Below are 27,289 nucleotides of genomic sequence, written 5' to 3'. Positions count from 1 at the left end.
AGTGCCCTAAAGATGTGCCACCGTCGCCCGGTCTGGCCAGCAACACACTGATGTTCTTTTCTGTCAACAAAGGATGAGTACAAAACATGTGGAAGTAGTCAATTTATTTTTTCTATATGTTCTTGAGTTGTTTTCCTTTATCCAAAGCTGAAGCATAGCTGAACAGCCTATTAGGAGTGGCATGGGAGGTGCTGAGGGGAAAAGCTCATTAAGTCACATTGGTGGGGTAGTTGCAGATCGTGGTTTTTTGTGTTGTCCAAATGATACACAATGGTTCGGTCCTCTGATAGGTACTGAGAAGTCATACAGCTGCAGTGTCATGTCATGCATACAGTCCTGGTTTCCTAACATCCAATCAAGAATTTGAGGCCTAAGATCTGCGTTTTCCTCAATATGCATCACTCACTTTTGTGGTACATCTGTTGTAGACTGTTTCTACAGGAATGATGTACTATATCTGCCCAGCTATCAGTACCTTGATTTGCCCCTTCCTAAGCAGATCGCACAAGCTTCCTGCAGATTACTTGGCACAATCTGCTCGTCTTGAAGGGGCATCTTTGAGTATCCACACACATGAGATAGGCATATTTTGAACTTGTGACAAAAATGGATGAAAGTGGCATTTCTGCATTCTCCTTTGTATATAAAAATGACTGGGCATCAAAATGCAAAGCCAGCTCCAATCCTTCACATCTGTTGGGTGCATTCAAGTCCAAAACCTTCTCCAATGTATATCATCTGGCGGAAAGCCTACAAAAAGGTGGGTGAGCAATATGAGTGCATGCTCACTGATCGGAATTGGTTTGTAGCATGCTTTACAGTTTTACTTAGTTGCTAAAGGCATTGTTTTATGTCACATTGCTAGGTTCCTTGGGATATTTTCATCAATTGTTTATACGAGAGAACCCAAAATCTGACTGCCTTTGTTTATACTTCATTGATATACAGAGCAATTAACACAATGCATTGTAATTATATTTCATTTTTTAGGCGCTGATACGAAAATCATGAGAAACAGTGGCAAAACTAGGATGAAACGGACCAAAATTGACTATCTGATGAATTACATGGTGTATCTGGTAAATATAGTGAACTCAACATGTCCACTTGTTACTTTAGAAACAGATGAGTCTGCATGCTAACTTTACTTTGAAACCCCGCTTTAGCAGGAGATATTTTATATGTTCTATACTTTATTTGGCGTTTTTGGTCTGTGCTGACATTGAACTACGAAAATGTCTAAAACTGGGAGCTGCAAATACTCAACATATTTCATCCCCTATAAAATCCAACTGGCATTCTTCATGACCCCATTCACTTGATATGCATTTGTTTGTGTTTTAAGTAAGTTACAAATGCATAATCAGGTCCATTCTTTTTAGCATAGATCACTTGAGGAGCTATCCTTTACAATCATGTTTTTTTATCAAGCAGAGCCTTTACCACGCAGCCTTTCCCATGCAAGCAATTTTTGGTGCCTTTCTCACGTATATCTTTACCACGCATAAGTATAGTTAAGGTATTTGGTATATTTTATTTATTTTAGAGTTTAATATAGCGCTAGCTAGACCTGAAGGTATTGGAGCATTTTGCATGTTATGCAAAGTTGTTTAATATATTCTCACCAAAATCCTCAACAGCTTTAGGAGGGAACACACAGTTCACCATCCCTCCGGACTTCTGTTCTGCACTCGCCACCAGTTTCCAGTATTTATTTCATACTGCCAACACGTTTCAAGTCACACAGACTCTTCTTCCTGGCCTATTTTCAAATGAAGTACTAACTCGATTTCCTGTTTGTTTGCCTCTTTTATAAACAAACAGGAAATTGAGTTTGCTTCTTTGCACCACAGCCTACTAAGGTAATAATTAAAATGAAATACAAAGAGAACACTTGAACTTACTATAAGTGTAATGGTACCGCTGCAGGACTTCGTGTCCCATCATTCTGCACAGAAACGAACTGCACTATGCAAATGCCCATTAGAGGCTGCTGTTGTAAAAATGCCGCAAATAAAAGGTACCGGATTCAGAAGCAGTGAGTGTTTCAAGCTTTCTTTTTGAGCCCATGAGGAAGGGACGATGGCCCTGGAACGTGTTGGCAAAAGCAAAATAATGGGGTGCAAAGAAGCGGGCTGCTAAAGAAAACCGCATCTATGGGAGAAGTCGAGTGCGCTCCTATGCGCAAGGGGACATTGGTTTCAATAATTAATACGGCGGTCCAGCCGTGGGGAGCTGCACCATCGCGGTTGGAAAAGGAAATAGACCAGCTGCGAAGCTGCCTGGTTGCACATCAGCTACGGATCAGCACTTCTACTAAGCAGATTGAGTTTGCTTCTTTGCACCACAGCCTAATAAGGTAATAATTAAAATGAAATACAAAGAGAACACTTGAACTTACTTTAAGTGTAATGGTACCGCTGCAGGACTTCGTGTCCCATCATTCTGCACAGAAACGAACAGCATTATGCAAACGCCCATTAGAGGCTGCTGTTGTAAAAATGCCGGAAATAAAAGGAACCGGATTCAGAAGCAGTGAGTGTTTCAAGCTTTCTTTTTGAGCCCATGAGGAGGGGCGATGGCCCTGAAACGCGTTGGCAAAAGCAAAATAATGGGGTGCAAAGAAGCGGGCTGCTAAAGAAAACCGCATGGTTGGGAGAAGTAGAGTGCGCTCCTATGCGCAAGGGCACATTGGTTTCAATATATATATCTATTACATATAATACATTCAGTCAAATCTTTATTTGGATAAAAGAATCAATAACGGATACATGCTATAAAATCAAGGTTTAAAAAGTAAAAAAAAAGTTTAAAAAAGACATACAGCCCTGAATTTTATATAAAAATTTGACATGCTGCTTATGGTCATGCAGGAATCTCATAGAAACATATCCTTAGTCAGGCTCATACAATCGATTTGCCATATGAGTATATTTTCCTTACTCTTAATGCCACAGAAATAAAAAATAAATATATTCACAAAAAAAACTAGTTTAACATAACGTTCTAGTTAGGTGACTCTCTGTGACAACGCTGATATTTTCAACTAAATAAAACACAGAAATTCACCAGTTATAGTTAACAGAGGTAACTATGCAGTGTGCCCCTGCCATGCACTGCTTATGACCTCTCATATTACATCACTCATGACATGTTCTAGGACATCATTTATGACCTCACTGATGAGCATTTTTATAGCTCCCAAAGGCTGGTAGCTGACTGTTTCTCCCGTTTGGCGGGAGATTAAAAAATGCTTCCTCCAGATGGGAGCAAAAACGTAATTGTCTGCCAGTGCAGAAGCGGGCAGGGACACCACTGGGTCTCAGTGGTGGGCTCACCAGAACACAGCAAGTTAGCTTGCCCTAGGGATAGGCTCCCTGGGGCCATTAAAGTCTCAAGGAGGGACCTCCTCCCTTTTTTAAAAGTAACAGCCTCTGAGCTGAATACGGGTCGGGCGGGGAACCTCGCAACCCATAATATTTAAATTGGGCCCTGGGGATTGGATGGGTTCGGGAAGGGGAGTTGCGCACCCCCCTCCTACAAATAAGTAAATCAGACATCACCCTAAAAGCTATCAAAGAACACAGGCAATGTCTGTGTTTTTTTTTTGTTTTTAGTTTAAAAGAGCTTTATTAAGGTAGTTAGAAGCATAGGTACAATAAGTCACAATGGATGTAAAACAAGAAGCAATAGATATACAGACTGATTATACAATGTGGCGCAACAAGGAACATAATAGATCAATCTAAATCTAAAAATAAGCCAAAGAGGAAAGGCAATAATAAAAAATTTACCTAAAGAGAAAATAGCATTTTGTGTTTTTTATTTTTTATTTTTCAGAAGAAGAAAGAGTATAAAAGAAAAATAAATAAAAGGAGAAAAGAAAAAGTAGGAGCAAGAAAAACAGAGCAGGGAAAAAAAAAAGAACTGGAAATATACTAACATCATCTAACATAATATTGATACGTTAATCTTATAATAATGACATTGGTTTCTAAAAACATAGTAATACATATACGTGTGACATATGACAAGAAATAAACTAAAAGAAGAATGTAATCAAATATTCATAGAGGTCGATAAACAAAAGAACTGCCTCGAATTCGGGGCGCAGATGCAGATAAGAAGTTAGTGAGTGGAGACCAAAGGGCTTCTTTATGAAAAAGTTGAGAGGTTTTGGAGGAAGCTCCATCGTAGTCTGTGGTGATAATAAAGAAGATTCCACCAACGGAGAAGGCAACCTTAGAGGCATCTTCCCAATTAGAAGTGATTACCTTACCTGAAGAGCGATAGTAATTAACAAGTCTACAAATATGCCTATCTTCCGAGAATGATACCAATATGAAGAGTTACTTCCTAAAAATATGGAGTATATATCAACGGGAAAATTAATAGTACAAATAGAGGAAATTGACTCACACACTCTAGTCCAAAAACGGGCAATATTAGGGCAAAGAAAAAAGGAATGCATAACAAAACTGGGAGTAGAAGGACATACCCAACAATTCGGGGATAAATGTGAACTATATTTGGAGAGTGATAGTGGAGCTAAAAATAATCTATGATAAAAATAATAAATGGTCTGAGTGGTTCTAGAATTGCAAGAGGTATGATGTATGCGTGTCCAAATTGAGTTCCAAGTATCAATAGAGAGGGAATATTGAAGATCAGACTCCCATAAAAGCTCAACTTTATTTTTAGGACGGCTTAGAGAAGAGAAATGTAGATATTTGTAAATTTGGGAGGCTTTAATGTAAGGGGAAGAGGGTAAAGGTTCTAACAAAGGATCTTGAGGGGGAAGAAAAGAACCAGAGAGTCGAGAAATTTGTTCCGTTAAGAACAAACGTAGACATTCATATCTTGATAACGAGGAAGCAGGTAAGTCCAAAGCGGACCGAACCTCTTGTAAGGATAGACAACGAGAATCCTGTATCAATTGTTTAACTTGAAAGATCCCTTTAGCAACCCATGGTTTCCAAAAAATAGTGCAATTGGACAATTTGATGTGTTTGTAATGCCAAAGAGGTGAGTCCAAAAATATCTGCTAGGGGCTTTGAGATTTACATTTAATAGGATAAAAAGTGGAAAGAAATTTGGAAATCTTGGGTTAATTTAATGAACGGGGAGGATTTGAGTAAAACTTGCTGAAAAAGGGAAAGGAGATATCAAAGATTTCTCCAGCCTTTGCCATACTGAAGTGAAAGAACCTTCCTGGATAGATATATACGGTAACATTTGATGAATTAGAAAATAGAAATGATATTGTCGAAAATTGGGAAAATGGATACCACCCCGGTCGTTAGGAGCAGAGAGAAAGGCCAAAGAGATACAAGCTTTCCGACCATTTCAGAGAAATTAGCTAAAAATTCCATTGAGAGTTTGAAAAAATGTTAATGGTATTTTTACAGGTAACATGGATAAATAAAAACTACTAACGGGAAGCAGCATCATTTTAATGGTGTCTAACCTACCGCACCATGACAAAAAAAGGGGAGACCATCTATCAGTCATATTTTTAATAAAACTTTATCCAAATTAGACTGAATTGTTTTTGCAAGGGTAGAAGAATATTTATTCCCTAAGCACGTAATATTAGTATTCCATTTAAAATCAATTCCCTCAAACATGTATTTATTTAAGGGGAGCACTTCAGATTTGGAAAAATTCAATTTATAGCCTGAAAAGGCAGCATAAGAAGAGAGAAGTTCAGTAAAAGCAGGCATAGAGGTAGAAGGATCCGAAACATGTAACATAATATCAGCATAAGCCGTAAATTTAATTTCAACAGATTTATGCGTAAAGCCTCAAAGTGGGGGAGTGTAGTAAAGAGTGAAGAAAGGGCTCAAGAGCAAGGATTTAAGTAATGGGGAAAGAGGGCATCCCTGACGAGTACCTCTTTGTAAAGGGAAGTAAGAAGATTGAGAACCATTAACGAAAAACTGAAGTAGTTATAAAGGAATATAATAAATTAACAAGGGACAAAATAGAAGGACCAAAACCATGCCATTTAAGAGAGCGCATCATAAATAACCAATGAACACGGTCAAAAGCTTTTTCCGTGTCTAATGTGATGGCGGCTATAGGGGAAGAACTCTTAGATGCTAGATGAATAATATGGAGGAAAGTTCTGGAATTATCAGAAATAATCCTACCTTTAACAAACTCTGTTTATTCATAGTCAATTAAATCCGGAAGGACTTGATTATTACAAAGGGCTAAGATCTTGGCGAATAGCTTACAATCCAGGTTAGTCAAGGATACAGGACGATAGTTGGCGCAACGGGAAGGGTCTTTATCTTTTTTTAGGAATGAGACAAATCATAGCTTCAAGAAAGGAACCTCGAGCCTCTCCATTAAGAGCAAAATATTGACAAAGAGATAATAGATGTGGCAGAAGAACCGACGAAAAGCAAGAATAGAACTCAGCAGTAAGTCCATCAGGACCAGGAGTCTTATCCTTGGGTAGAATGGACAATCAGAAAGAGGGGAAGAGCGAGGAGGTAACAAATCAAAAATTGAGTCTAGATTAGCATCAGAAGGGGACAATTCAGGGGTATAAAGGGGTTTATAGAAATCTGTAAAACATGCTAATATTGCTTCATCTTTAAAACGAGGAATATCATTATCAATAATCATAACCACTCTAGCTCTTTGAGATTTCACCTTCAAATAGTTCATTAACAACTTACCGGCTTGGTTGCGACTGTCATACAATTTAGAGTTTATTTTTAGCAATGTCCCGGATGCCTCTTCTCTGGATCTCCTATGAAACTCAAGCTTTGCCTGGACCAAAGACTTAAGGGAATCAACATTTTTAGATGAAAAATACGCATGTTCCAATTTTTTAATGGAGGAGAGCAAAGAAATTGATTCTATGCGAAATGTTTTCTTTTTGGTAGTTACATGATCAATAATGAAACCTCTAGCTGTGACTTTAAAGGAATCCCAAATAGTATGAAAGGATATAACAGGAGTAGTATTAAGAAAGAATTCAGAAATCTTTAAAATGGTTTAGAAAGGTGGGATCTTTTAGAAGATAATTGTTAAAATGCCAACATTGAGATTTTGAGGACAAGGAAGGAAGATCTAAACTAATCAGAACAGGAGCGTGATCGGAGATAAGAATTGAGCCAATCTCTGCATGAATGAGGTTGGAAAGCAGATGCAGACTTAGAAATATATAATCGATTCTAGAGGTAGAATTGTGAGTAGGAGAATAAAAAGTATATTCTAAACTATCAGGATTGAATATTTTCCAAGCGTCTACTAGCGTCTACTAGGCCTCTTGCCGATATGGTCTTAGCAAAGGTTTTTTGCATTTTATTGGGAATGTACTTAACGGAGGATTTCCTATCATTGAAGGGATCCGTGACCTGATTACAATCACCACCCACTATGAGATTAGAACTAGAACATGCATGAAGAGTGTGGGACATGGATTGCTAAAATTGTGAATCCATGCCTGTGTGATCATAAATGTTCAATAAAGAAACCTGAGAACTACTGATAATAGTGTGAAGAAGAAGCCAATGACCATCTTCATCCTTCTCTTCTTTTTCTAATGTGAGGGATAAGGATTTGTGAAAGAGTATTACAACACCATTTTTCCTGTCCTTGGAAGGGGAACAATATACATGACCCACCCATTGCTTCCTAAGGGAATTGACATCACTCTCATTAAGATGGGTTTCTTGTAACATAGCAATTTTACATTGGAGTTTAGAGAGATGGGTAAGTACCCGTTGCTTTGTGAAAGGATTACGCAATCCTTTTACATTCGATGAGATGATCCCAACATTCAGTCTTTACAATACAAACAAGACAGTAAAATTATTAATGATGATATACAATACAACATAATTGTACAGTCGATATGAAGGAAACCAAAATCAAAACCAAGAAAACATTGAAGTATGCGATTGAACATGAAAATAGTGATTAATGCAATTGGGGAAAAGAGAACAGGCATGAAAAAGAAAATTAATGAAGTGAAAAATTGAAAAAAACAGGCTAGAAAAGGAGATGAGAAAAGAGGGGAAAAAAGAAATGCAAGTAATGAATAAAAAGATAAATCCAACAAATAAGAGGGTGAAAAAGGAAAAATCGCAAAGCGAGAAAAGGAAAGAAAAGTATAAAAAACAAGTGATAGAAAAAGATAAGCTGACTAGAAGTCGGGAGACTTCAGTCAATTGAGAAGGAATAGATTTCCATGGTGAAGAAAATAACATAGGGAAGCTGCGAGGGAAGACAGATGACAGAACCGATACAGACAATGAGATCATTCAAAACTAAAGGAATATAATATTTAAATAAAAGAAAGTAATTGTACATAGAATACTAGGCCAAGGAGATCAACTACATAACCTAGAATAACATAGGCGGAAAAATAGCGACCAAAGAAAGACAAAGCAATGAAAAACTCAACACTTACCAAACATAAGGGATGACTGAGGACTCTAGGGTCAGGATGGAAGGGCATGAGGAGGGAGACACCTGGGGAAAGGATCTGTACAAGAGGAGGAACAGCTACAAGAAAAACATGGAAAAGTCACAATATGAAGAGTTTACTGAAGACCTCCAAGCCATAAAAGGCAAGGGAAAACAACAACTACAAATCATAAACCACAACAACATAGAAGATAAGAATCCTCAGAACAATTAAAGAGAGATAATAATCTCAAAAAAACAAACACATAACAGAGTAACAATGCATCTCTGGGTCCTCCAAAGTCCATAGCGTCCCCTTTATGGTGAGAGATGAATTGTCTTCAGGACGATCAAAGAAGTAGGACCTCCCTTTATAAGTAACCTTGAAAAAGCATGGATGTACTAAACCATATCTCTCATTCATGGATCGAAGGATCGGATGGAGAGAAAGGAATTCTTTGCAACATGCTGCAATTGCACGGGCCACATCTTGAGAAGAAAATTTTTTGACCAGACCACAGCATTTGCTTCCTAGACTTTGCTGCTTAAAGGACCCCTAACAGATCAGTGTATTCCAAAAACAAAATAACTATCCTTCTAGGATGATTTACTGACGAAGGAGAAGAATCCGCAGATTTAGGACCTGTGCGATGAGCGTGCTGTAAGTTGAGTTGTGCCGACTTTGTGACCAACAATATTGGGAATATGTAATTTTAAAAAGGCCAGCATGTTGGACCCCTTCTCTCTCTCAGGAATGCCATAAATTCGAAGGTTATTGCATCTGTTACGATTTTCTAAGTCTTCTGTTTGCGTTTTGAGGAGAGCAATCTCTTGAGACATGGCCGCCACCTGAGGTAACAAGTCCTGGATATCACTAATCCTCTGTTCCACCGCAGACATTCTTGAATCCAAGTTAGACCATTTCTCATCCAACCTCTGAAGAGTAGCGTTAGTATTAATGACAAAAGGTTTTTTCAACTTAATCTCTTCCATAGTAATGGGTAGTGGTGACTTGGTAGGCAAAGTGTGTTCCTTTTTATGTTGTTTAGGATGAGTGGCCGGATTAGAATCTTTGCGGGAGGAAGACATATTTGTTAAAGTTGTTTTCTGACCAGGAGAGGGAGAAGGCTCTATCTAGATAAGAATACTGAAAAGTTGAGAGTTTTAAAAATAAGCAGCGTAAAAGACACAAAGTGATATTATACAGCAGTCATCAAATTCTATTTCTTTGCATCAACAAAGCTGAATTGTGGTCATTGACTCGGTCAGCATGTCATAGTTAAATGAGGCATAGCATATTAAAAGTCTATCCAGTGTAGAGACTATTAAAGAATAGAGTTGAGTGTCGCACATAGGATGTTCCTATGAACTGTTTTCTGTCAGAAAATTTTGATGGGTAACAGATTTTGAGGAGGCAGAATTTAGTCAGAAAAAGTTATCACATAGGCAAAATCAGGTGCATAACAATAACCTATGTATTGGAACTGTAAAGCAACAAAAAGCTTCCATTTATGCACTCAATCTCCTCAGGGAAATAGAGAAGAAACCCGGTGAGGAGAAAACCAAAGATAAGACATTTTATTGGCAAATAAGATGGCAGTCGCGATGTATGCATGAAATGCGCCGCATATTGTAGTTGCATTGTAGGCAAAGTGGTGGTAAAGTCAAAATATTAAAGGGGTCAGCATCAACTTCACATATTTAGTGGGAGCGGCGTACCTTCAGAGTGCCTGTTGCCGAGCTGAGACGAAGCTGCGCTCCAGTAAGAGAGCGCACTACATAGTAAAGCCAAATTTCAGAGGAATACAGGATCACTGCAAGACGAAAAAAGTATCCTTAGTCTCAGCGGACACTCATGCACCTAAATCCACTGTCAAATTCCACCGAGAAGGCACTTCATCGGCCGCTCTGCTCAGGAATCTTGATCTCTGTCTCCGTCGGCGCTCAAGCCACGCCCCTCAATGTCTGTGTTCTGAATGATCAAACCGACAACAAAACACTGTACATACCAAGAGAACAGTGAATAGGGGAGCAAAGACCATTTTTAGGTGAAGGGAATAATCACCAGTGCTGGTTCTGATTTCCCCCCCTCCAAAAAGAATCTCATAGACTGTTCGGATAGTTTGCACATGCAGCACTTTGAAGAGGCTGTCCCCGTTCCCTTAGGAAGCATCCAAGATTGTGCACTCATTAGATGTCTCCTATAATTTTTTTACCTTTTGACATATTATGTACCATGTAAAGTTTAGAGTAAAGTACTTTTTTCAAATACTAAGAACTGCTGGACTCTGAATTATTACCTTGTAATGGTTGGTTTGTTTAGTTCCAACTCATTAACCCAGAACATCCTCCATGAGTAAGATTTGGGCTGCTGGACTCCATTATCCTGAGGGTGAAGGTCTAATGGGTTCTATATGCTGCTCTGGTTTGGGTTTTGCAGTAACGGTAAGACCTAGAACACTATAGATAAAAAGCTTGGTTTGTCTCTGTCTGAGCCATGTTGTGTCTGTCTGCACTGGAACCCCTGATACATTTCCAACAAGGGGTGTCTTGCTGGAATGAATTAAAAATAGCACTCAACAGCCAAAGGGGTGAAATTATATTGCCCTGGGCTGAAGAGCTTTTAGATTTTCTAGGGTAAGCGGGAACTGTATGAAAGGCGCTCATATATTAATTCTAATTACTATTGTACACCTATTTAAAGGAAACAAACGTAATAAAGCTGTGCTGAAGACAATTTGTAGATATGTACATAATGTATATTTACTTTAGATCATATTAATAAAGGTGAATTCCATAATGTGGGTTTATGGCAAAATCTACCTGTTTTACGCCAGGAAGGAGTTCACATAAGGGTGCATGATGGCAGGGTTAACTCCATTTACAAATGCCTACATCTACCCCAAGAGTGCAAAGTTCTCCACCACTCTGAATTCCACTGGACTGGTTCAGACAAGGAAAAGTGGTGTTTTCAGACATTCGAAAGCAAAGCATTGTTATGTTTTGACATTTGTGAATGCCTTCCAAAAGGTAGGTTTCGGGGCTTTCATAGATTACTTTCAATCCCCTTTCTACCAGGTCATGCATGGCAAGGGCTGACGTAAATCTTTTCCAGGGTGAGAAAGGATCACCTAAATATCTGCTGTTGGTGTAGTGGAAGCAGGTTTCTCCATAGGGAATTGTTTTTTTCCACAGTGAGGGAGAAAAGGTGTGTTTACATAAGAGATCATATTTACCCTACACAGAGCCCCGTTTTGTAGAAGGCTGCACGGAAGGACTATAAGCTTACAGAAATCTGGCTCTGTATATGGTATCATGAAAGTCGTCTGGTCCCAATCATCTGACCTGAACTCAAACGTGCACAGCAGTTTTGGTTAAATACTCACTTTGTTTTATATTTATCTCTGATTAATAACTCATTCATCACTTTTCGTTTTCATATCTATTTGCAATTTATTCTTCATTGCACGATTTAGATCAATCCAATACAATTTTTCTTTTTCTAAACATTACTAAATGCATCTATAAATTAATTGATATATCATTGATGTGACAATATACATATTTTCTGCGGCGATTGAGCATTTGTAAGTTGAGCCTAATGCATTTCGGGACTTAGAGTACCTTCTTCAAGGGAAAACCTGTAAGTAAATAAATAAATGAATTAATTAATGCTGTTTACCTGTTTCTAAAGGTGCACTGGTTGAACCATAACTCAGTTATATTACAACTTTGTCATGCAACCCCCAACTTTCGTAGAACAACAAAAACAGAATTACATGGTTCGTGGATACCCAGAGAATCTATTAAATGAACATATAAACCATGCAAAATCCATGAACAGAGGAGCATTACTTCAAAAGCGACCCAAAAAAACAACCACCAAATGCGTATTTGTATATAAGCACTCCACTCTTTCTAAACTGATGAAATAAATTATACTAAAAAGATGGGAACTACTGAAGGAGGAAAAGGACTTCAATAATTTATACAAAGACACCCCACTTTTTTGCATTTAAAAGAGGTCGTAACATTAAAGAGATACCATCCAAAAAATATAACTAGAAGAACAAGATCAAAAAGAGGAACTTTCCAATGTGGTAATTGTATCCACTGCAACAATGTTATAGTTGGAGAAGTACTATCACATCCAAGGGCTGGAGGAAAAAAATCAAATTACAGGAGGCACTAGATTGTAACTCTACACACGTGGTATACTCGATTAAATGTCCATGTGGGCTACTATACATTGGAAACAGACGGGAAGATGAAGACCATATTAACGGAACATAAGAGACGTATAAGACCCAAAAACACAACCTCGGGGAAGAAGCTCGCCATAATAGGGCACAAGTTAAATTCCAGATTATAGAACACATTCCAAATAGGGATGGAATAGACAATTCAAAAATGCTTTTACAGAGGGAGATCTTTTGGATCAAGAAATTAAACACAATGATGCCATTAGGTCTTAATGATAAATTAGATATGTCATGCTTTTTATAAATCCACACACTTCACTTGGTTATACACTATGATTAAGACATAGGTGAATGTATTAGATGTAAATAACATTATGAATTGACTGGGAAAAAGTATTTTTTGTTACATGAAGGAAGCATGTAATTAAATAGAACCACCAGCAACATGAAATTCCATGTAAATATGTCAGCAGCTAGCTACATTATTTGGTACGCTAAGAGCACAAGTAACATTCACATCAAGGAAAGTGGGTAAAGGTACTATGACACACAAGACACGAGGTGGCTTATAATCTAAGCTTAGAATATTAAGCGTTAAATCTCGTCTTTAGATGGCACTTGACCGAAACCATAGAAACCAAAAACGCCTTTCGTAGTGTTTTGAGATAGGGAAGATCTAAACATTAATGTAATTTAAACCAGCGGAGCTTGCACTAAGGGAGAGGTGTCTCTCTAACCTTTTTGCACAATAAATAACGGTTTCGAACTTATATGTGAATAATATTGTTTACCATAAGGACATGAACGTTGAATAAATCTTGAGATTCTAAATCTGAACCCAATCTAAAATGGTGCTCACACTTCTGCGCTGTCTCGCAATAACACGCAACACACAGAGATTTAAAATCGCAAACAGAGTCCGTATGTGGACTACGCGCTGGAAAGGCTTGAAAGATCATCGATACACAAACAATAGGTAAGAAGGGGCATCTTTTAACCTAAAACAAACAGAAATCGGGCATAAAAGGGAGGTTTTACAAACAGTCCCAATTTCTTCTTCTAGACACGACAATAGAAGCAGCAGTAAAACTGAAGAGGTTTGCTCAAATATTGGTTAAGCAGATTGAAGCATACAGACGCAGGGGTAAACTTGCACCTTTAGGTAAGGTCAAAACACGAAATGATCGATATTCTCAATTTCTTCTACAAAGGACTGCTGCTCACATAAAGTTATATATACATTGCAGGTCACATTTTTAAACATATGGAATAGAAACCAATGAAGAACGTTTCAACACAATGGCATGTGGACTCGCACTCATAGACAAGAAAGTTATACACCATTTTGGTAAGACTGAATATAAGGAAACATGTAATTGCGGTAGACAAAGAAAAAGCAGTCTTTTTTTCTAATGTCATGTATACATTTTAGGGAACTATTTAGAGACCTGCAATCAGCAGGAATAAAATTTTAAAAAGAAGCTTCACATTGGAATGGATATGATACCCGGTAAGAATTGTTATCGTTTTAATGATCTAGATAATATCAGCAGAAAACGAAACACTGCCTCAATGTAATCTCATGCTTTGTGTACGGAGATTTACGAAGCAATCAGAATGAAAAATAGAACAATCCTGAAATAAGTCACATTCCGAACGAAGATCCAAATAATATACCTAGAGGTAAGATCGACTTTTATTAGATAAGACAGAGCAGCACACTCTATTCCCAACAGAATGATGAGATTAATATGACATATCTTTATTAGGTAGCAAAGAGAGAGCCCTGCTTAGGTATGGTAGGCTGACAGAAACGCTGCCACGTTCGTTGCTCCCTTTTTAAAAATTGTATTGCTGCTATCTTGCGTATTTGCACAGTGTTTGTTTGTATATTTTTAAACTGACTCACAAGTTTTAACTACAAATATTTCATTGTGCTCTGGCATACCTGTCTCCCCACTCCACTCTGTTTCCCGATAGAGGCACTTCCGGTCGGTCACCGGTCTAGTGCAGGGAATTGACAGCCGCTGCACAGCAGGGCTGATTGGTGGGTGGGCGGAGACTACATAATTCACCGAATTCGAGCGCACAGATGAGAGCCCTGCTTAGGTGTGGTAGGCTGACAGAAACGCTGCCACGCTCGTTGCTCCCTTTTTAAAAATTGTATTGCTGCTATCTTGCGTATTTGCACAGTGTTTGTTTGTATATTTTTAAACTGACTCACAAGTTTTAACTACAAATATTTCATTGTGCTCTGGCATACCTGTCTCCCCACTCCACTCTGTTTCCCGATAGAGGCACTTCCGGTCGGTCACCGGTCTAGTGCAGGGAACTGACAGCCGTGGCACAGCAGGGCTGATTGGTGGGTGGGCGGAGACTACATAATTAGGGCAGGTACTTATTTATGGGGACACAAGCGCGCAGCGGGCGAGCGCAGCGGGCGAGCGCAGCGGGCGATCCGGCGGTGTGCCGAAGGCGCGCCAAAGGCAAGCCCGTCTGCGCCCGTTCGCGCCATACCGGGCCCAGGGGCCAGAACCCCTGCACGGGGCCTTACGTACTCTTTGGCAGACCTTCACCGGCTAAAGAGCCGACGAGTACCCTTGGATGACAAGGCAGCAATCCTGCTTAAAGCGGAAGGGCTGCTTAGGTCAACTACCCAGAGGGACACCGGTAAACCACCGAGCCCTCCTAGCACCCGCGAAAACCCGGTCCTCGCTTTTGCCACTTTGAATACTCGATCTTTACAACAACACCATCTAGAGGTATTCACATTATTGCAAGATGAAACGATCGATATCCTGGGTATCACGGAGACTTGGTTAGAGGATGCATCTACACCGGATCTTGTGGCATCCATTCCCCCCAACTACGCGGCTCTTTATCATAACAGGCCGGGCAGTACTCGAGGGGGAGGGGTGGCCTTACTCCATAAAAATTCCCTGAAGGCAGAGATCCTACTTTCAGAAAGCATTGAGGGAGCGGAAATACAAGGGGCAAAACTACACACTTGCCGCCACATGTGTTACCTTCCTGATCGGGTACCGGCCGCCAAAAACCTCGCCCAAATTTACTAAGTGGCTGTCGGAATTGGCTCACGATCTGTGTTCACGGTATCAGTGTCTCCTTATACTGGGAGATTTTAATTTCCATTGGGAACTCTCTCCCAAGGAAAGCCAAGCAAGTCAATTGGATGAGGCCCTGACCGCTCTAGGACTTCATCAATCTGTTATAGGTCCCACCCATGACAAAGGACACACATTGGATTTAGTTTGGTCCTCTCTGCCCCTTACGGGCCCCCCAGTCATCAGTCCATGTGCATGGTCTGACCATTCGCTTATTTGCGGCACTATCCAACCTCCCAAGCAGGGAGCTCCACCATCCCCTAGTTGGATAACAATCAGGAGCTGGAATAAAATAAGGGCAGATGATTTGGTCTCCGCTCTTAGTAAACCTCGTCCACCAGATTACCCGCGGGGGACCCCGACGCACAAAATACCGCACTAATGGAAAGATTAAACATAGCCATTGATACTCTAGCACCCGCACGCAGAGTAAAGATTAAAGATAAAGGGAAGGGAGCCCCATGGTTTAATGAGGACCTCCGGAGCCTTAAACAACAGCTCTGCCAAAGCGAAAGAGCCTGGCGGAAAGCATATGATCCAATCGCCTGCTCTAAGTATCTTGGAGCCTTTGCCACATATAAAAAGGCCATCCTATTGAGGAAAGCTGTCTTCTACGAAAACAAAATAACCTCTGCCCCAAATACGCAAAAAGAAACGTTTAAAGTCCTTAAGGAACTCAGACAGGTTAAAGAACAGAAGCCCTCTTTTGGGATAGAAGACTGTGATAATTTTCAAACCTTCTTTATCTCTAAAGTGGAGGACCTCCTGACCACTATCAAAGACACGCCACAGCTTCCATGCCCCCTGGAACCTGCTCTCGCATGCTCTACCATAGAGGAGAACCTTACCTCATTTCCCCCGCTTGCGCCTGAAACACTTGCCTCACTTCTGGGGAGCGTAAAGTCTGGTTCACCAGCAGACCCCTGCCCGCCCAGGACCTACAAGATGGCCCTCCCAGGGATTAAAGACGAGATTCTATCATTACTGAACTCCTCCCTCTCGAAACTGGAGTAGTCCCGAGAGACTTCAAGGAGGCGCGTGTGATCCCCCTCTTGAAAAAACCTGGGGCGAACATCACGAATCTAAAGAATTTTCGGCCAATTTCCCAGCTCCCTTTCCTCTCCAAAGTCCTCGAACAGCATGTGCTCGCCTCACTTACATACCATTTGGAGGCCAACGACCTGCTACAATTCAACCAGTCAGGCTTTCGAGCGCATCACAGTACAGAACTTGTCATGCTATCAGTACTCGATGGACTGAGACTTAAGGCCAACTCTAAGGTTCCCTGTGCCCTGATCCTCTTAGACTTATCCGCGGCTTTTGATACCGTAAACCACGAGCTTCTTCTTTCGCGGATGTATGATTTTGGGGTTCAGGGCTTAGCTCTGACATGGCTCACCTTCTTTCTGGAAGAGGGCTCCCAGAGAGTGCAGCTGGGAGATGCGGTATCTAGGCCGGGCACACTTCCATGTGTTGTCCCACAGGGATCCGCGTTGTCACCCCTCCTGTTCAATGCATACTTTCAACCATTGTTACTGGCACTGAATCAGACGGAGTGTCAATTATATAATTACGCGGACGATACCCAAATTATTATCCAGATCGATAACTCCCCTTTAGCCCATACTAGAGTTCAGAATATCCTCAAATACATTGTTAAATGGATGACTGCCAACTCTCTGAAAATCAATCCAGATAAGACTGAGGTGTTGGCCGTCACCTCTGTCGCCAACCCATGGAGCAGCCTTTTTTGGCCACAAGAATTGGGCAAATACCCCAAGCCAGCCTCAGCAGTAAAAAGCCTAGGCATTAAGATCGATGACAAACTAACTATGTCGCTGCAAGTCTCGACTACTGTGGGTGTCTGCTCAAACCTGCTAAGGCAACTGCGGAAACTGGCCCCCCTTCTTACCTTGGATAATCTTAAACGAGTGGTAGTAGCACTCATCATATCCAGGCTGGATTATGGTAATTCAGTCTACTTAGGGCTTCCAGACTACCAATTGGCCAGACTCCAGACTATTATGAACGATGCGGCTCGCTTGGTGTTCAAGGTCCCCCGCTGCACCCATGCCTCCCCCTTCTGCGTCAACTCCACTGGCTGCTGATCAGGCAACGTATAAAATTCAAAGGGCTTTGTATCGCACACAAAGCCATCTTTGGCCAGGCACCAAAATATATCCAAGATAGCCTAGCCAACTATGTCCCAACCAGAGTACTTCCATCCTTGGAGGTCAGGCTCTTAGTCTGCCCCCGCTCTCGCCTGGTTTCCCTTGGTGGCAGAGCATTTTACATCAGTGTTCCACGGATCTGGAACAGGCTCCCTGTTGGCATCCGAAAGGAACGTGCCCTGTTCCCATTTAGGAAACAACTAAAGACCCTACTTTATAAGGAAGCTTGGGCCTCACAGTAAGTACTGTCTCCCAATCAATTACTCAAAGCAGCTGCCTCTCTCAAGCGCTTAGAGACCGTTGGTGATAAAGCGCTATATAAATATAAATTACAAATGACAAATTACAAAGAAAAAGAAATAATAAAGAGAACACACAATCTGCTGTACAATGGTAAGGAAAAACTAGTTTATAATGTATATTGTATCTCACAGAATATCTAGAATAAATAGGGTCTTTGAAGTATATTGATCTCGCCTCAAAACGGAAGGCCTCACAATTGGTACCCAATAACTTGAAGCTTCTGAAATATATTCTACTATGTTTTGAAGTGTATTTCATTATGTATGAAATAACGAAAGTTGGGAGTTGCATGACATAAAGTTGTAATATAACTGAGTTATGGTTCAACCAGTGCACCTTTAGAAACAGGTACACAACATTAATTAATTTATTTATTTATTTAAAGGTTTGCCTCTGAAGAAGGGACTCAGTCCCTAAATGCATTGGGCTCAACTTACAAACGCTCAATCGCCTCGGAAAATACGTATATTGTCAAATCAATGATGAATCAATAATTTATAGATGCATTAAGGAATGTTTAGAAAAAGAAAAATGTTATTGGATTGATCTAAATCATGCAATGAGGAATAAATTTCAAATAGATACGAAAAAGAAAAGTGATGAATGAGTTATTAATCAGAGATAAATATAAAACAAAGTGAGTATTTAACCAAAACTGCTCTGCACATTTGAGTTCAGGTCACATGATGGGGACCAGACCATTTTCATGATTTAGTACATGCCAAGCAGGCAGAAGCAAACGTAGCATGCTAAAGAAGTGAAAAGCATTTTCAAATTATTAGGATTAAAAAGTACATTAGGAGTGGACTCCCTTTCAATCTGTATATGGTGTTCCACTAGGTGGTTATACTGTGCACAGAGCCCACTGATTCCCCCCAGAAGTCCTTTCACATCTGCATATACTTTGGCAGATATGCGAGTGCAGACACCTTATTCTTTTGGTGACCCTTTTCCCAGAGAATTTAAGTGATCTTGGAGGAAGCAGGAAGGTAAAATATCTCTGTTAAAGTTATGTTTTGCATGGCAAAGCTTCAAACTATCCTGTGTCTGATGTATAATTGTGAGACAATCTGGGACATTTGTTCGTGAATGGTGTATGAAAGATGGGAAAGTACATAAATCTGTATTATAATTCCATAAGTGTGATATGAAAGTCAAGGATGTAGATAATCCTACCAAGGGGAGTTTTGGACAGAGTAATGCTTATTGTCCAGGAGGTTTACAGTAGGCATAGTGAGGTTGATAGAGTAGGACAAGGACCATTGTTTCAATGTATTGCCAATCACACATTCACACTATAGACCTGTCACACCACTGTGGCCACTGCCTTCTGTCACACCTGTGTTTTACGGCAAGCAAAAGCATCAATATGGCACAATTACACCCATTGCCATGAGAATAGCTTGGCAGCCAGCCTAGCTGACCTCTGAGCAGCCTTTTTAGAACTTGCTTTTCCATGCAATTGTATCTTGATAAAAGAATGCACTTTGAATGTGTTTCTTCCCGAATAATTAGCATAACATGTGCCTGCAGCTTTTAGTTTTGACCATTTTTTTATACATTTAGTTTTCTAAAATACACATAAAGGTGAGTACTACAATGTTGCGTAAAAGTTGGAAGGATACAATGGTGCTTTTACATATGTAAGGTCGTGTTTTTTATGAAATGTCAGTTTTCTTTAATAAGGTGAACACTATGAATAACATTGTGGCTTTATAGGAGTTTGAAACTAGTGCTTTCACTGAACTGGTGAAGTACCCATTGTTCCATATATTTTACTACAGCTCTGCATTGTATAATTTCTTTAGCCTTTTGTAGAGACCATTTTCACTCCACACCCATGAAGCAGTCAGTGCAGGCTCTTTGATATATGGATAACCTAACAATTTATGGTTATATATTACTGCGTGACCCAAGGCAAAGAATTATGCAGCTTTGCAAAAAGTCCATTTGTACTCTTTAGTGCTTAAATAAAACTATTTATGGATTTGAACATTATCCTAAAAGTAACAGCTTGTCCCTATTTGTGGGGTTTTTCTGTGTACACATTTTGTATTAATGAATAGCACATATAGTTTCATAATACACAGATCTCAATTAACAATTAAACACTCATGGAATTATTTTCAATAACCGTACAAACCAATTCTACACTACAGGATGGAAAAACAAGTATCTAATTCCCATATGTCCATCCACCTATGGGTGGCATCCGTAGTAATGCATAGCATGTACCTACATCAAAACAAAATTATTACATGTTACTAAAACTAACTTCTAAAAGTTGCTGGTGGGCTTAAAGATTACTTAAACACAATCTGGCAGAGCAATGCAGGGATGGGTGGGTTGAGGCATATGCAATATCATGTGACAAAAGTTACAATTAAACATTATGCAATTAAACATAAAGGTCACTTTTTTAATTCATTTCCATTCAAATTATTTATTTCGGCTATAAAAGCACACACCATATACAATAGATACAATGTACAGCATAATTAGAAACCATTGAAAAAATGATCATATAAAAAATAATAATCAGCCGATAAATAAAATCTGTTCACAAAAGTAAAATTCATAATTGATTATCAGATAAGACAAGCAAAAAAAAGGAAATGCATTCAAATAGTGCATGTCAAGTCGAAAGGTGTATAAGGGCTTTACCACGAATCATCCACCTAACGCCTAAACATTTTGCAACAGAAATGGCCATTACAGGACGAGAGTCTGATCCAAAGATCTGAAGGGCTTCCTGATAATTTTGTACACCTATTGGTCTACAGATGGCTACAAGCCAGGTATACTGAGGAGATAGATAGGATGGACATGCAAAAAAACACAGGAGACACTTTTGCTTGGGTGATCACAAATCGGTCAAGAGGTACCTCTTTTCCCAGTCCATCCTGCTGTAAACACTCTAAGCGGTAGGGTGCCTATGCGAACCTTTAAGTAAAGATTCCTATGCAGTGGTACAGGCACTATGTCCCAAAATAACTCCAACCTGCGGATGGGCTTAGAATATATAAAATTGCTAGTTCGCTTGATAGTGGCAGCCTTCTGCAAATCCTCAGCCATCAGAAACCAAGACCAATATAACCATTTCATTGCAGCCTTTGAAGTAAAAACAGATGTGTCCGGGTGATCTCACAAATCGTGGATCCCTAACAAATATAGGGTTAGCTTCATCATTTTGAGCCTAGGGATTTTGTTAAAATAGTAGACCTTCATAACATCCAGCAGGGAGTCGGTGTTGTGGGCAAGTACGGGGTAGTTCACCCATGTCTCCAAAACAGTACAAGCTGCAAACTTATTTATCCAAAACCTTGGTGGTACCGAAGTCACTAAATCGAGGATATAATAGGATGCTGGCTGGGAGAGATACAGGATTCCTCAGGAATTTGTTCTGAGTTCTTATAATATCATCATATTTTGAAAGCCCCCATAGTTCAGCCCCATAGAGGGCTGACCTAAACACTTGGCCTCATAGATATTTAGCACAAGAGAAATAGGTTTAACATGTGATATCGAGAGCTCCTTAAGATTACTCCTGAGATCTGCTAAAGCTTCATGGTTGCCCTAACAATATGAAGATGCTAGGACATGCCCGCTGCCAATGTGAGCCCCAGGTATATATTCTACTTTCTGTAAAGGAACACCTTACAAGGCCAATTTGCCCTTAAAAGATCTATGCTGATTAAAATACATCACCTTGGTTTTAGAAGTGTTGATTTCCAAGCCCCGGTCCTCACAGAAGTCATTAAAGTGGAGCATAGGTTTCTGGAGGCCTGAGGAATCCTTAGAAATCCACAAGGTGCCATCCGCAAAGAAAAGGGTTTGTGTTTAAAGTCCAGACAAAGATGGAGCATCTGCTTCTACTTGGGACAAAAAGGATACAATGTCTTGAATATGTAATGAAAACAGGGTGGGAGCCAAAACACTGCCTTGGCAAACACCTTTAGAAACTGGTACCCTTTGTGTCAGCTGAGCCTGTTCCCTTCCCCATCGTATTCGTGCATAATTATCTTTATAGAGGCAGACTAGAAGAGATAAGATATCAGAAGGCATACCTGGGGCAACTAAGACACTCCAGAGTTTGGCTCTTGGGATCAGGTCGAAAGCAGATTTTAAATCAACAAATACAACATGAAGGCTCCTGCTGCTAATCAAAACGGTTCTCTAGTAGATCATAATGGTTCTCCAGTTAACCTTAATGGTTCTCCAGTTGATTACTTATTGAGTTTAATTTTAAAATGTGATATTAGCTTTTGGTAAGTTCAAAACATCAACTACTAGATTTCTCATTTCTCATGCTGACTTGCTTAACAATTGTTACTGTTTTTTCCTTCCAGATTTTTATACTCCTGATCCTTGCTTCTGCTGGTCTTGCAATTGGAAATTCATTCTGGGAAGCTCAGATTGGCAACTATACTCTGTCATGGTACCTTTATGACGGAAAGACAACATATACTTCGTCTTACCGTGGATTCCTTGCATTTTGGGGCTACATTATTGTATTGAACACCATGGTCCCCATTTCCCTTTATGTGAGGTAAGTTCAATTGATCAGCTTGTACTATTCAAATGAAATTAATTTTGGCACCCTGGGAAAATATATGAAATAAATCATGACAAATGAAAGTGCAAAAAACAAGGGTACACCCCCCCCCCCACCTTATGAGAGTATTTATAAAAAGAGGTAGCAGAAAATTAAATACTACTAGGACAAACCATTCTCCTCCGGGCTAATGGCTACTCTTAACATCCTGCTATTGAGATTAACACTCCTATACAACGTCCTCGCTTACCCCTGCATCCCCAGAACTTGCTAGACTTTCCCTCTCCCACCTCATTCTCCACCTCCAATCAAACAAGAGATCTACCATATCCTGACTATTGTCTACTCTCATCTCCTTGTCAGATTACACTCTTCTCCAATTGATGTTACCTTCCTCCTGTTAAAATGCTGCCTATCACTCAAAATCATATGCAGCCCTCTAACCTTTTTAGAGAACTTGGAAAGGCCAACACATTTTCTTTCAAATCTAATTTTCACTAAGTCCCATCACCTTATGCTCTCTTTCTCTGTGCCCTTTTTCTTTATTCTTTCTTATCCCTTTTTTTCTTCCACCAGCTTTCTTCCTGCAGTTTTCCAGCCACCCTGGAATGAGCTTAGTCCTATCCTCTCTGACGATATAGTGCACCACACCTTCTCTTAAACTGCCCTCCTCACATTCCATTTATCCTGGGACCCATTTTTATGAAGCTTTTACTCTACCTATTAGCATGTTGAGTAGTCCCATCTGCAGACTGCGGATTGTACAGTTTCACTCTATATCTTCACTAGGAGCTTGTATTTCATATGCAAACCTTTTCTCATCCCAAAAACAATTAATATTTGCTGTAGTCCCTGCTTCCTCTGGATCGTCTTTTAATCCAGTTCCCACATACAGTTTCTGTTTATTTTCAGTGTTATATTTTTACAATCAGGACAACACTCCACTCACTGAGAGTCTATCCTTCGTTCATCCTCTAACATCAATTTTTGTCTTTTTTTTGATTGTCTGGCCCAAATGGCCTCATTTGCCAGCTCTGTTAATGGTTTACTTACATTTTCAGGTGGTACAACTCTCTCTCCTAATAGAGAAATCATCAGCATGAGAATCATAATGTTGCTGACACTTTAATGAACAAATGCACAATGTTTTGAACCCACCTTTCTTCTTCCAATCTCACCAGCCTTTCTACTTCTGCAACATGCTAAAATACATTGCCTTCTTTTTCCCCTCCAAATGTTCTACTTTTTTACTTTCCTTAATTAAAGTAATCATACATTCACCCACGCAAAATTCCTATGACCTACAATGCGTATTGCTCCCCCTCAAAGGCAAATATTTCAAACATTGTGTTTGTTTCTCCAACCGGCCACGTGCTTCACCCCATACTAAATCTCTTGTTACCTAGAAACAAATATTGCCAGCCTATCTGACCATTTGGCAACATCACAAGGTCGCCACTAATAAATAAGAGCATCCTTGTATTGTTTAACCCCTTCGCTTCTAGGTCTTTCCCTCCCCCTGTGCTAAGCCATTTTTTTGGCTATTTGGGGTAGTTTGCGCTTAGGCCCTTGTAACTTTTTGACCACATAAGGTATCCACGCCAAATTGGTGTCCTTTTTTTCATCATCATGGGGATTCTAAAGGTACCCAGAGTTTGTGGATTCCCTTGAGGGGACCCAGAAATTAGACAAAATATAGCTAAATGATTGTTTTTTTAATTGGAAAAAAGGGCTCCAGATGAAAGCGTCTGTTTTTTCCCTACAAATGGTATCTAAAAAGGGGTTGTGGAGCTGAAATCACCATCTTCCCAGCTTTCAGGGACAAGCAGACTTTTGTCAGAAAACCAAACCATCAGTTTTGTAATTTTTCTGGGACATAGCCTATTTATGCTATTTTTTGTGCTTTCAACCTCTTTCCAGTTAATGGTAGAAATGGATATACATACATTTTAGAAAAGTAGACCCAATTCTGAATTCAGCAAGGGGTCATTTGTGTACATCCTTCATAGAAACTAACAGTTAAATATAGGAGACATTTTTTTGAAAAAAACAGCCATTGGCAAAAAAAAGGGTCACTGAAATGAGCCTCTTGGCTCATTTCAGTTTCATTTTCATTTTTTCATTGCAATTACGTCAGAGCGATCGGCATTGCAAAGAAAATGTAAATTGGCCCTGGGAGGTTTAGGAAGCTCTTCTCCAACCTCCAGAGGCCAATAAAAACAAAAGGGAAATCCATCTGCTGTTTACAGCAGAGGGATTTTCTGCCCCTGTCCTCATGACGGAATGGTTCCGTCATGAGCACAGGATCACCGGTGCTCATGACTGATCTATTCCGTCATGAGCACCGTAAGGGTTAAGAGTGAGGAACTATCAAAGACCATGTTTGGGTTAAAACTACTCAGATTTACAGAGAATCTAAGCCCTGGATAGCCTTTCTTGGCCATTCAGAGGCAACTACTAGTTTCATAATTTTGCTCTTCTCTCCACAGACAAGTTTACCTGACAAGTGCCTACCCGAGCAAACCATTGGCAGCATCCACCATAAAGACTATATCAGCATCATGTCACCTAACCTTTCAGCATTTGCTTTTTTAATAATGTTATTTGTTATAATATGGCAAAAATTAAAGGAAATTACAAAAGCACCACAAACTCCCATGCTGCCAATCCAAGAGTCAACGAGTCATTACAGTAATGCACATTTAATACATTCCCTTCAACCATTCCACATGCAATAGCTGTTCAAGTTTCCCTCCGGGGTAGGGGGGAAACGGAGCGGGTCAGAAACCCAGGCTTATCGTCCTACTTTGTCTCCCCTTCCACCTCTGATGTTTAGGGGGATTCAGTGTGCCGGTTTGTTGCACATCTATGAGCTTCTGCATTGTGTCTGTGCCCCTGTTGCCAGATCATCAGCTACTTTCTTATCTCTTCTAGATGCTCTGATATTTGGCTTCATGAATAAAGCACACTCCTTGATGACCCTGAACCATATGTTTACAGATGGGTCACAAGCCAGCCCATGGCTATTTGCTGTTTTGCCAATACCAAAATCAGTAATGCATAACTTGTACTGCATTTGGCTTTTCTTCAGGTTTGGGACATCCCATAATACATTTTGTTTGGGAGAAACTTCCAACTGAAGGTCCCTTCAGCCTCATGATCACTCACTACCAGAAACGTGACACTTTATCACACAGCCATGTGATATGCAGAAAAGAAGTCTCCCCAACCCCACACATGAGTCAAATGCCAAGCAATGAATCTTTCTCAATTTTACTGGTGTCAGATTTGTGTGGTGTAAGAAGTTAAAGTGTATTAGTCTGAATCTAGCGTTCCATGACATCCCACTTACCAGAAAGCAAGACTCACCTCACTCCCTGTCAGGAATATGTTCATGAAAGTTGATCTCTCATATCTGCCTGCTCTTCGGTGATTGCTTGGCCCTACCCGCCTTAAGGCCTTTGTCCCAAAGATTTCACATGGCAATCTGAGTCCAGCTACAGGATTGCCGTTAATATGCAAGTGGCAAATTCAGAAAGTCACTCAAGATCTTCCTGGCGTACTGTAGGAGTTGATCCAGACGGAACTCAAACTTTTCCTGGGAAGAAATGAAGACCTCATCAGGATGCAAGTCTCCCAGTGTATAGCATATCTGCATTGGAAAGGTTGTAAGCCCTGTATATCCAGTTCCCTTACCAACGGCAGTCTTTTCAGGATTCTTTTGCCTACCATTTCCCAGATCTTTCTAGTCTGACGTATTAGGTAAGTACATTTTACAGTCGGCTGGTATGTCCTCCCCTATTAATAGCTCCAGCAGCGGAGGATTCCTGTGTAGCAGATGTTTGCAATTATCTTTGGTCAACCACCTCATTGCCGGCTACAGATCCTCTGCTACCAACACAAGTTCCTCTGGCAAGTTGGTTGTGGCATAAAGTAGGTTTGTAAGTTTACCAATATTTATTGTTGTGCTATATCACGGCATAAAAGCACACTGACCCTCATGTACCAGTTTCTCCATCACTTTCCATAGCCTATTGGCCAAGACCTTAAACAGAACTTTGGTGTCTAAGTTAACCATTATCCGAGGTCTGTAGGACAAGATTTTCAGCATCATATAAATTATGCTCTCTCATTGCGTCTGGTAGTGTGCCTATTGGTCTATACGCATTGAAAGTCTGTAATGTTTCAGGCAACTAGAGAATCAGTGAATGGTAGAGTTCTACTGAAAAGTGTCATTTTCAGTTGACTTCCCCTTAGGCATTGATTGCATCGCCTTTTTTATTCCTTCCAACATTATCTTAGATTCCAACTCTTCTACAATAACCTATATGCACCTTGGAAGTCTCATGCTCTCCATATATCTCACAATGAGGTCAGCGAAGTGGATCTTACACTCCCATTGTCATTCCCGCCCCTGGCAGATGGCTCATTCTATCCCCATGTTCCAACCAATCCCAAATCTTCCCAGGTGAGTTGAAGTGCCATTTTCCTTTATGTATCGCTCGCAGT

The 27,289-nt window shown here is 40.1% G+C and overlaps 1 protein-coding gene across 3 annotated transcripts in view; it reads left to right on the top strand.

The window, feature by feature from the left end:
- ATP8B1 (ATPase phospholipid transporting 8B1) overlaps positions 1-27,289 on the top strand; it is a 557,465-nt gene that overhangs the window by 274,760 nt on the left and 255,416 nt on the right. For all 3 annotated transcript variants that reach the window (XM_078674864.1, XM_078674865.1, XM_078674863.1), the window contains exons 11-12: positions 991-1,079; positions 22,575-22,774. In XM_078674864.1, coding sequence (XP_078530990.1) covers positions 991-1,079; positions 22,575-22,774 — 289 coding nt within the window. The remainder of the gene's footprint in view (positions 1-990; positions 1,080-22,574; positions 22,775-27,289) is intronic.

The sequence above is a fragment of the Lissotriton helveticus genome, chromosome 2_1 (assembly GCF_964261635.1).
Source record: "Lissotriton helveticus chromosome 2_1, aLisHel1.1, whole genome shotgun sequence".
NCBI classification, from domain to species: domain Eukaryota; kingdom Metazoa; phylum Chordata; class Amphibia; order Caudata; family Salamandridae; genus Lissotriton; species Lissotriton helveticus.
This window is presented reverse-complemented; position numbering and strand designations above follow the sequence as displayed.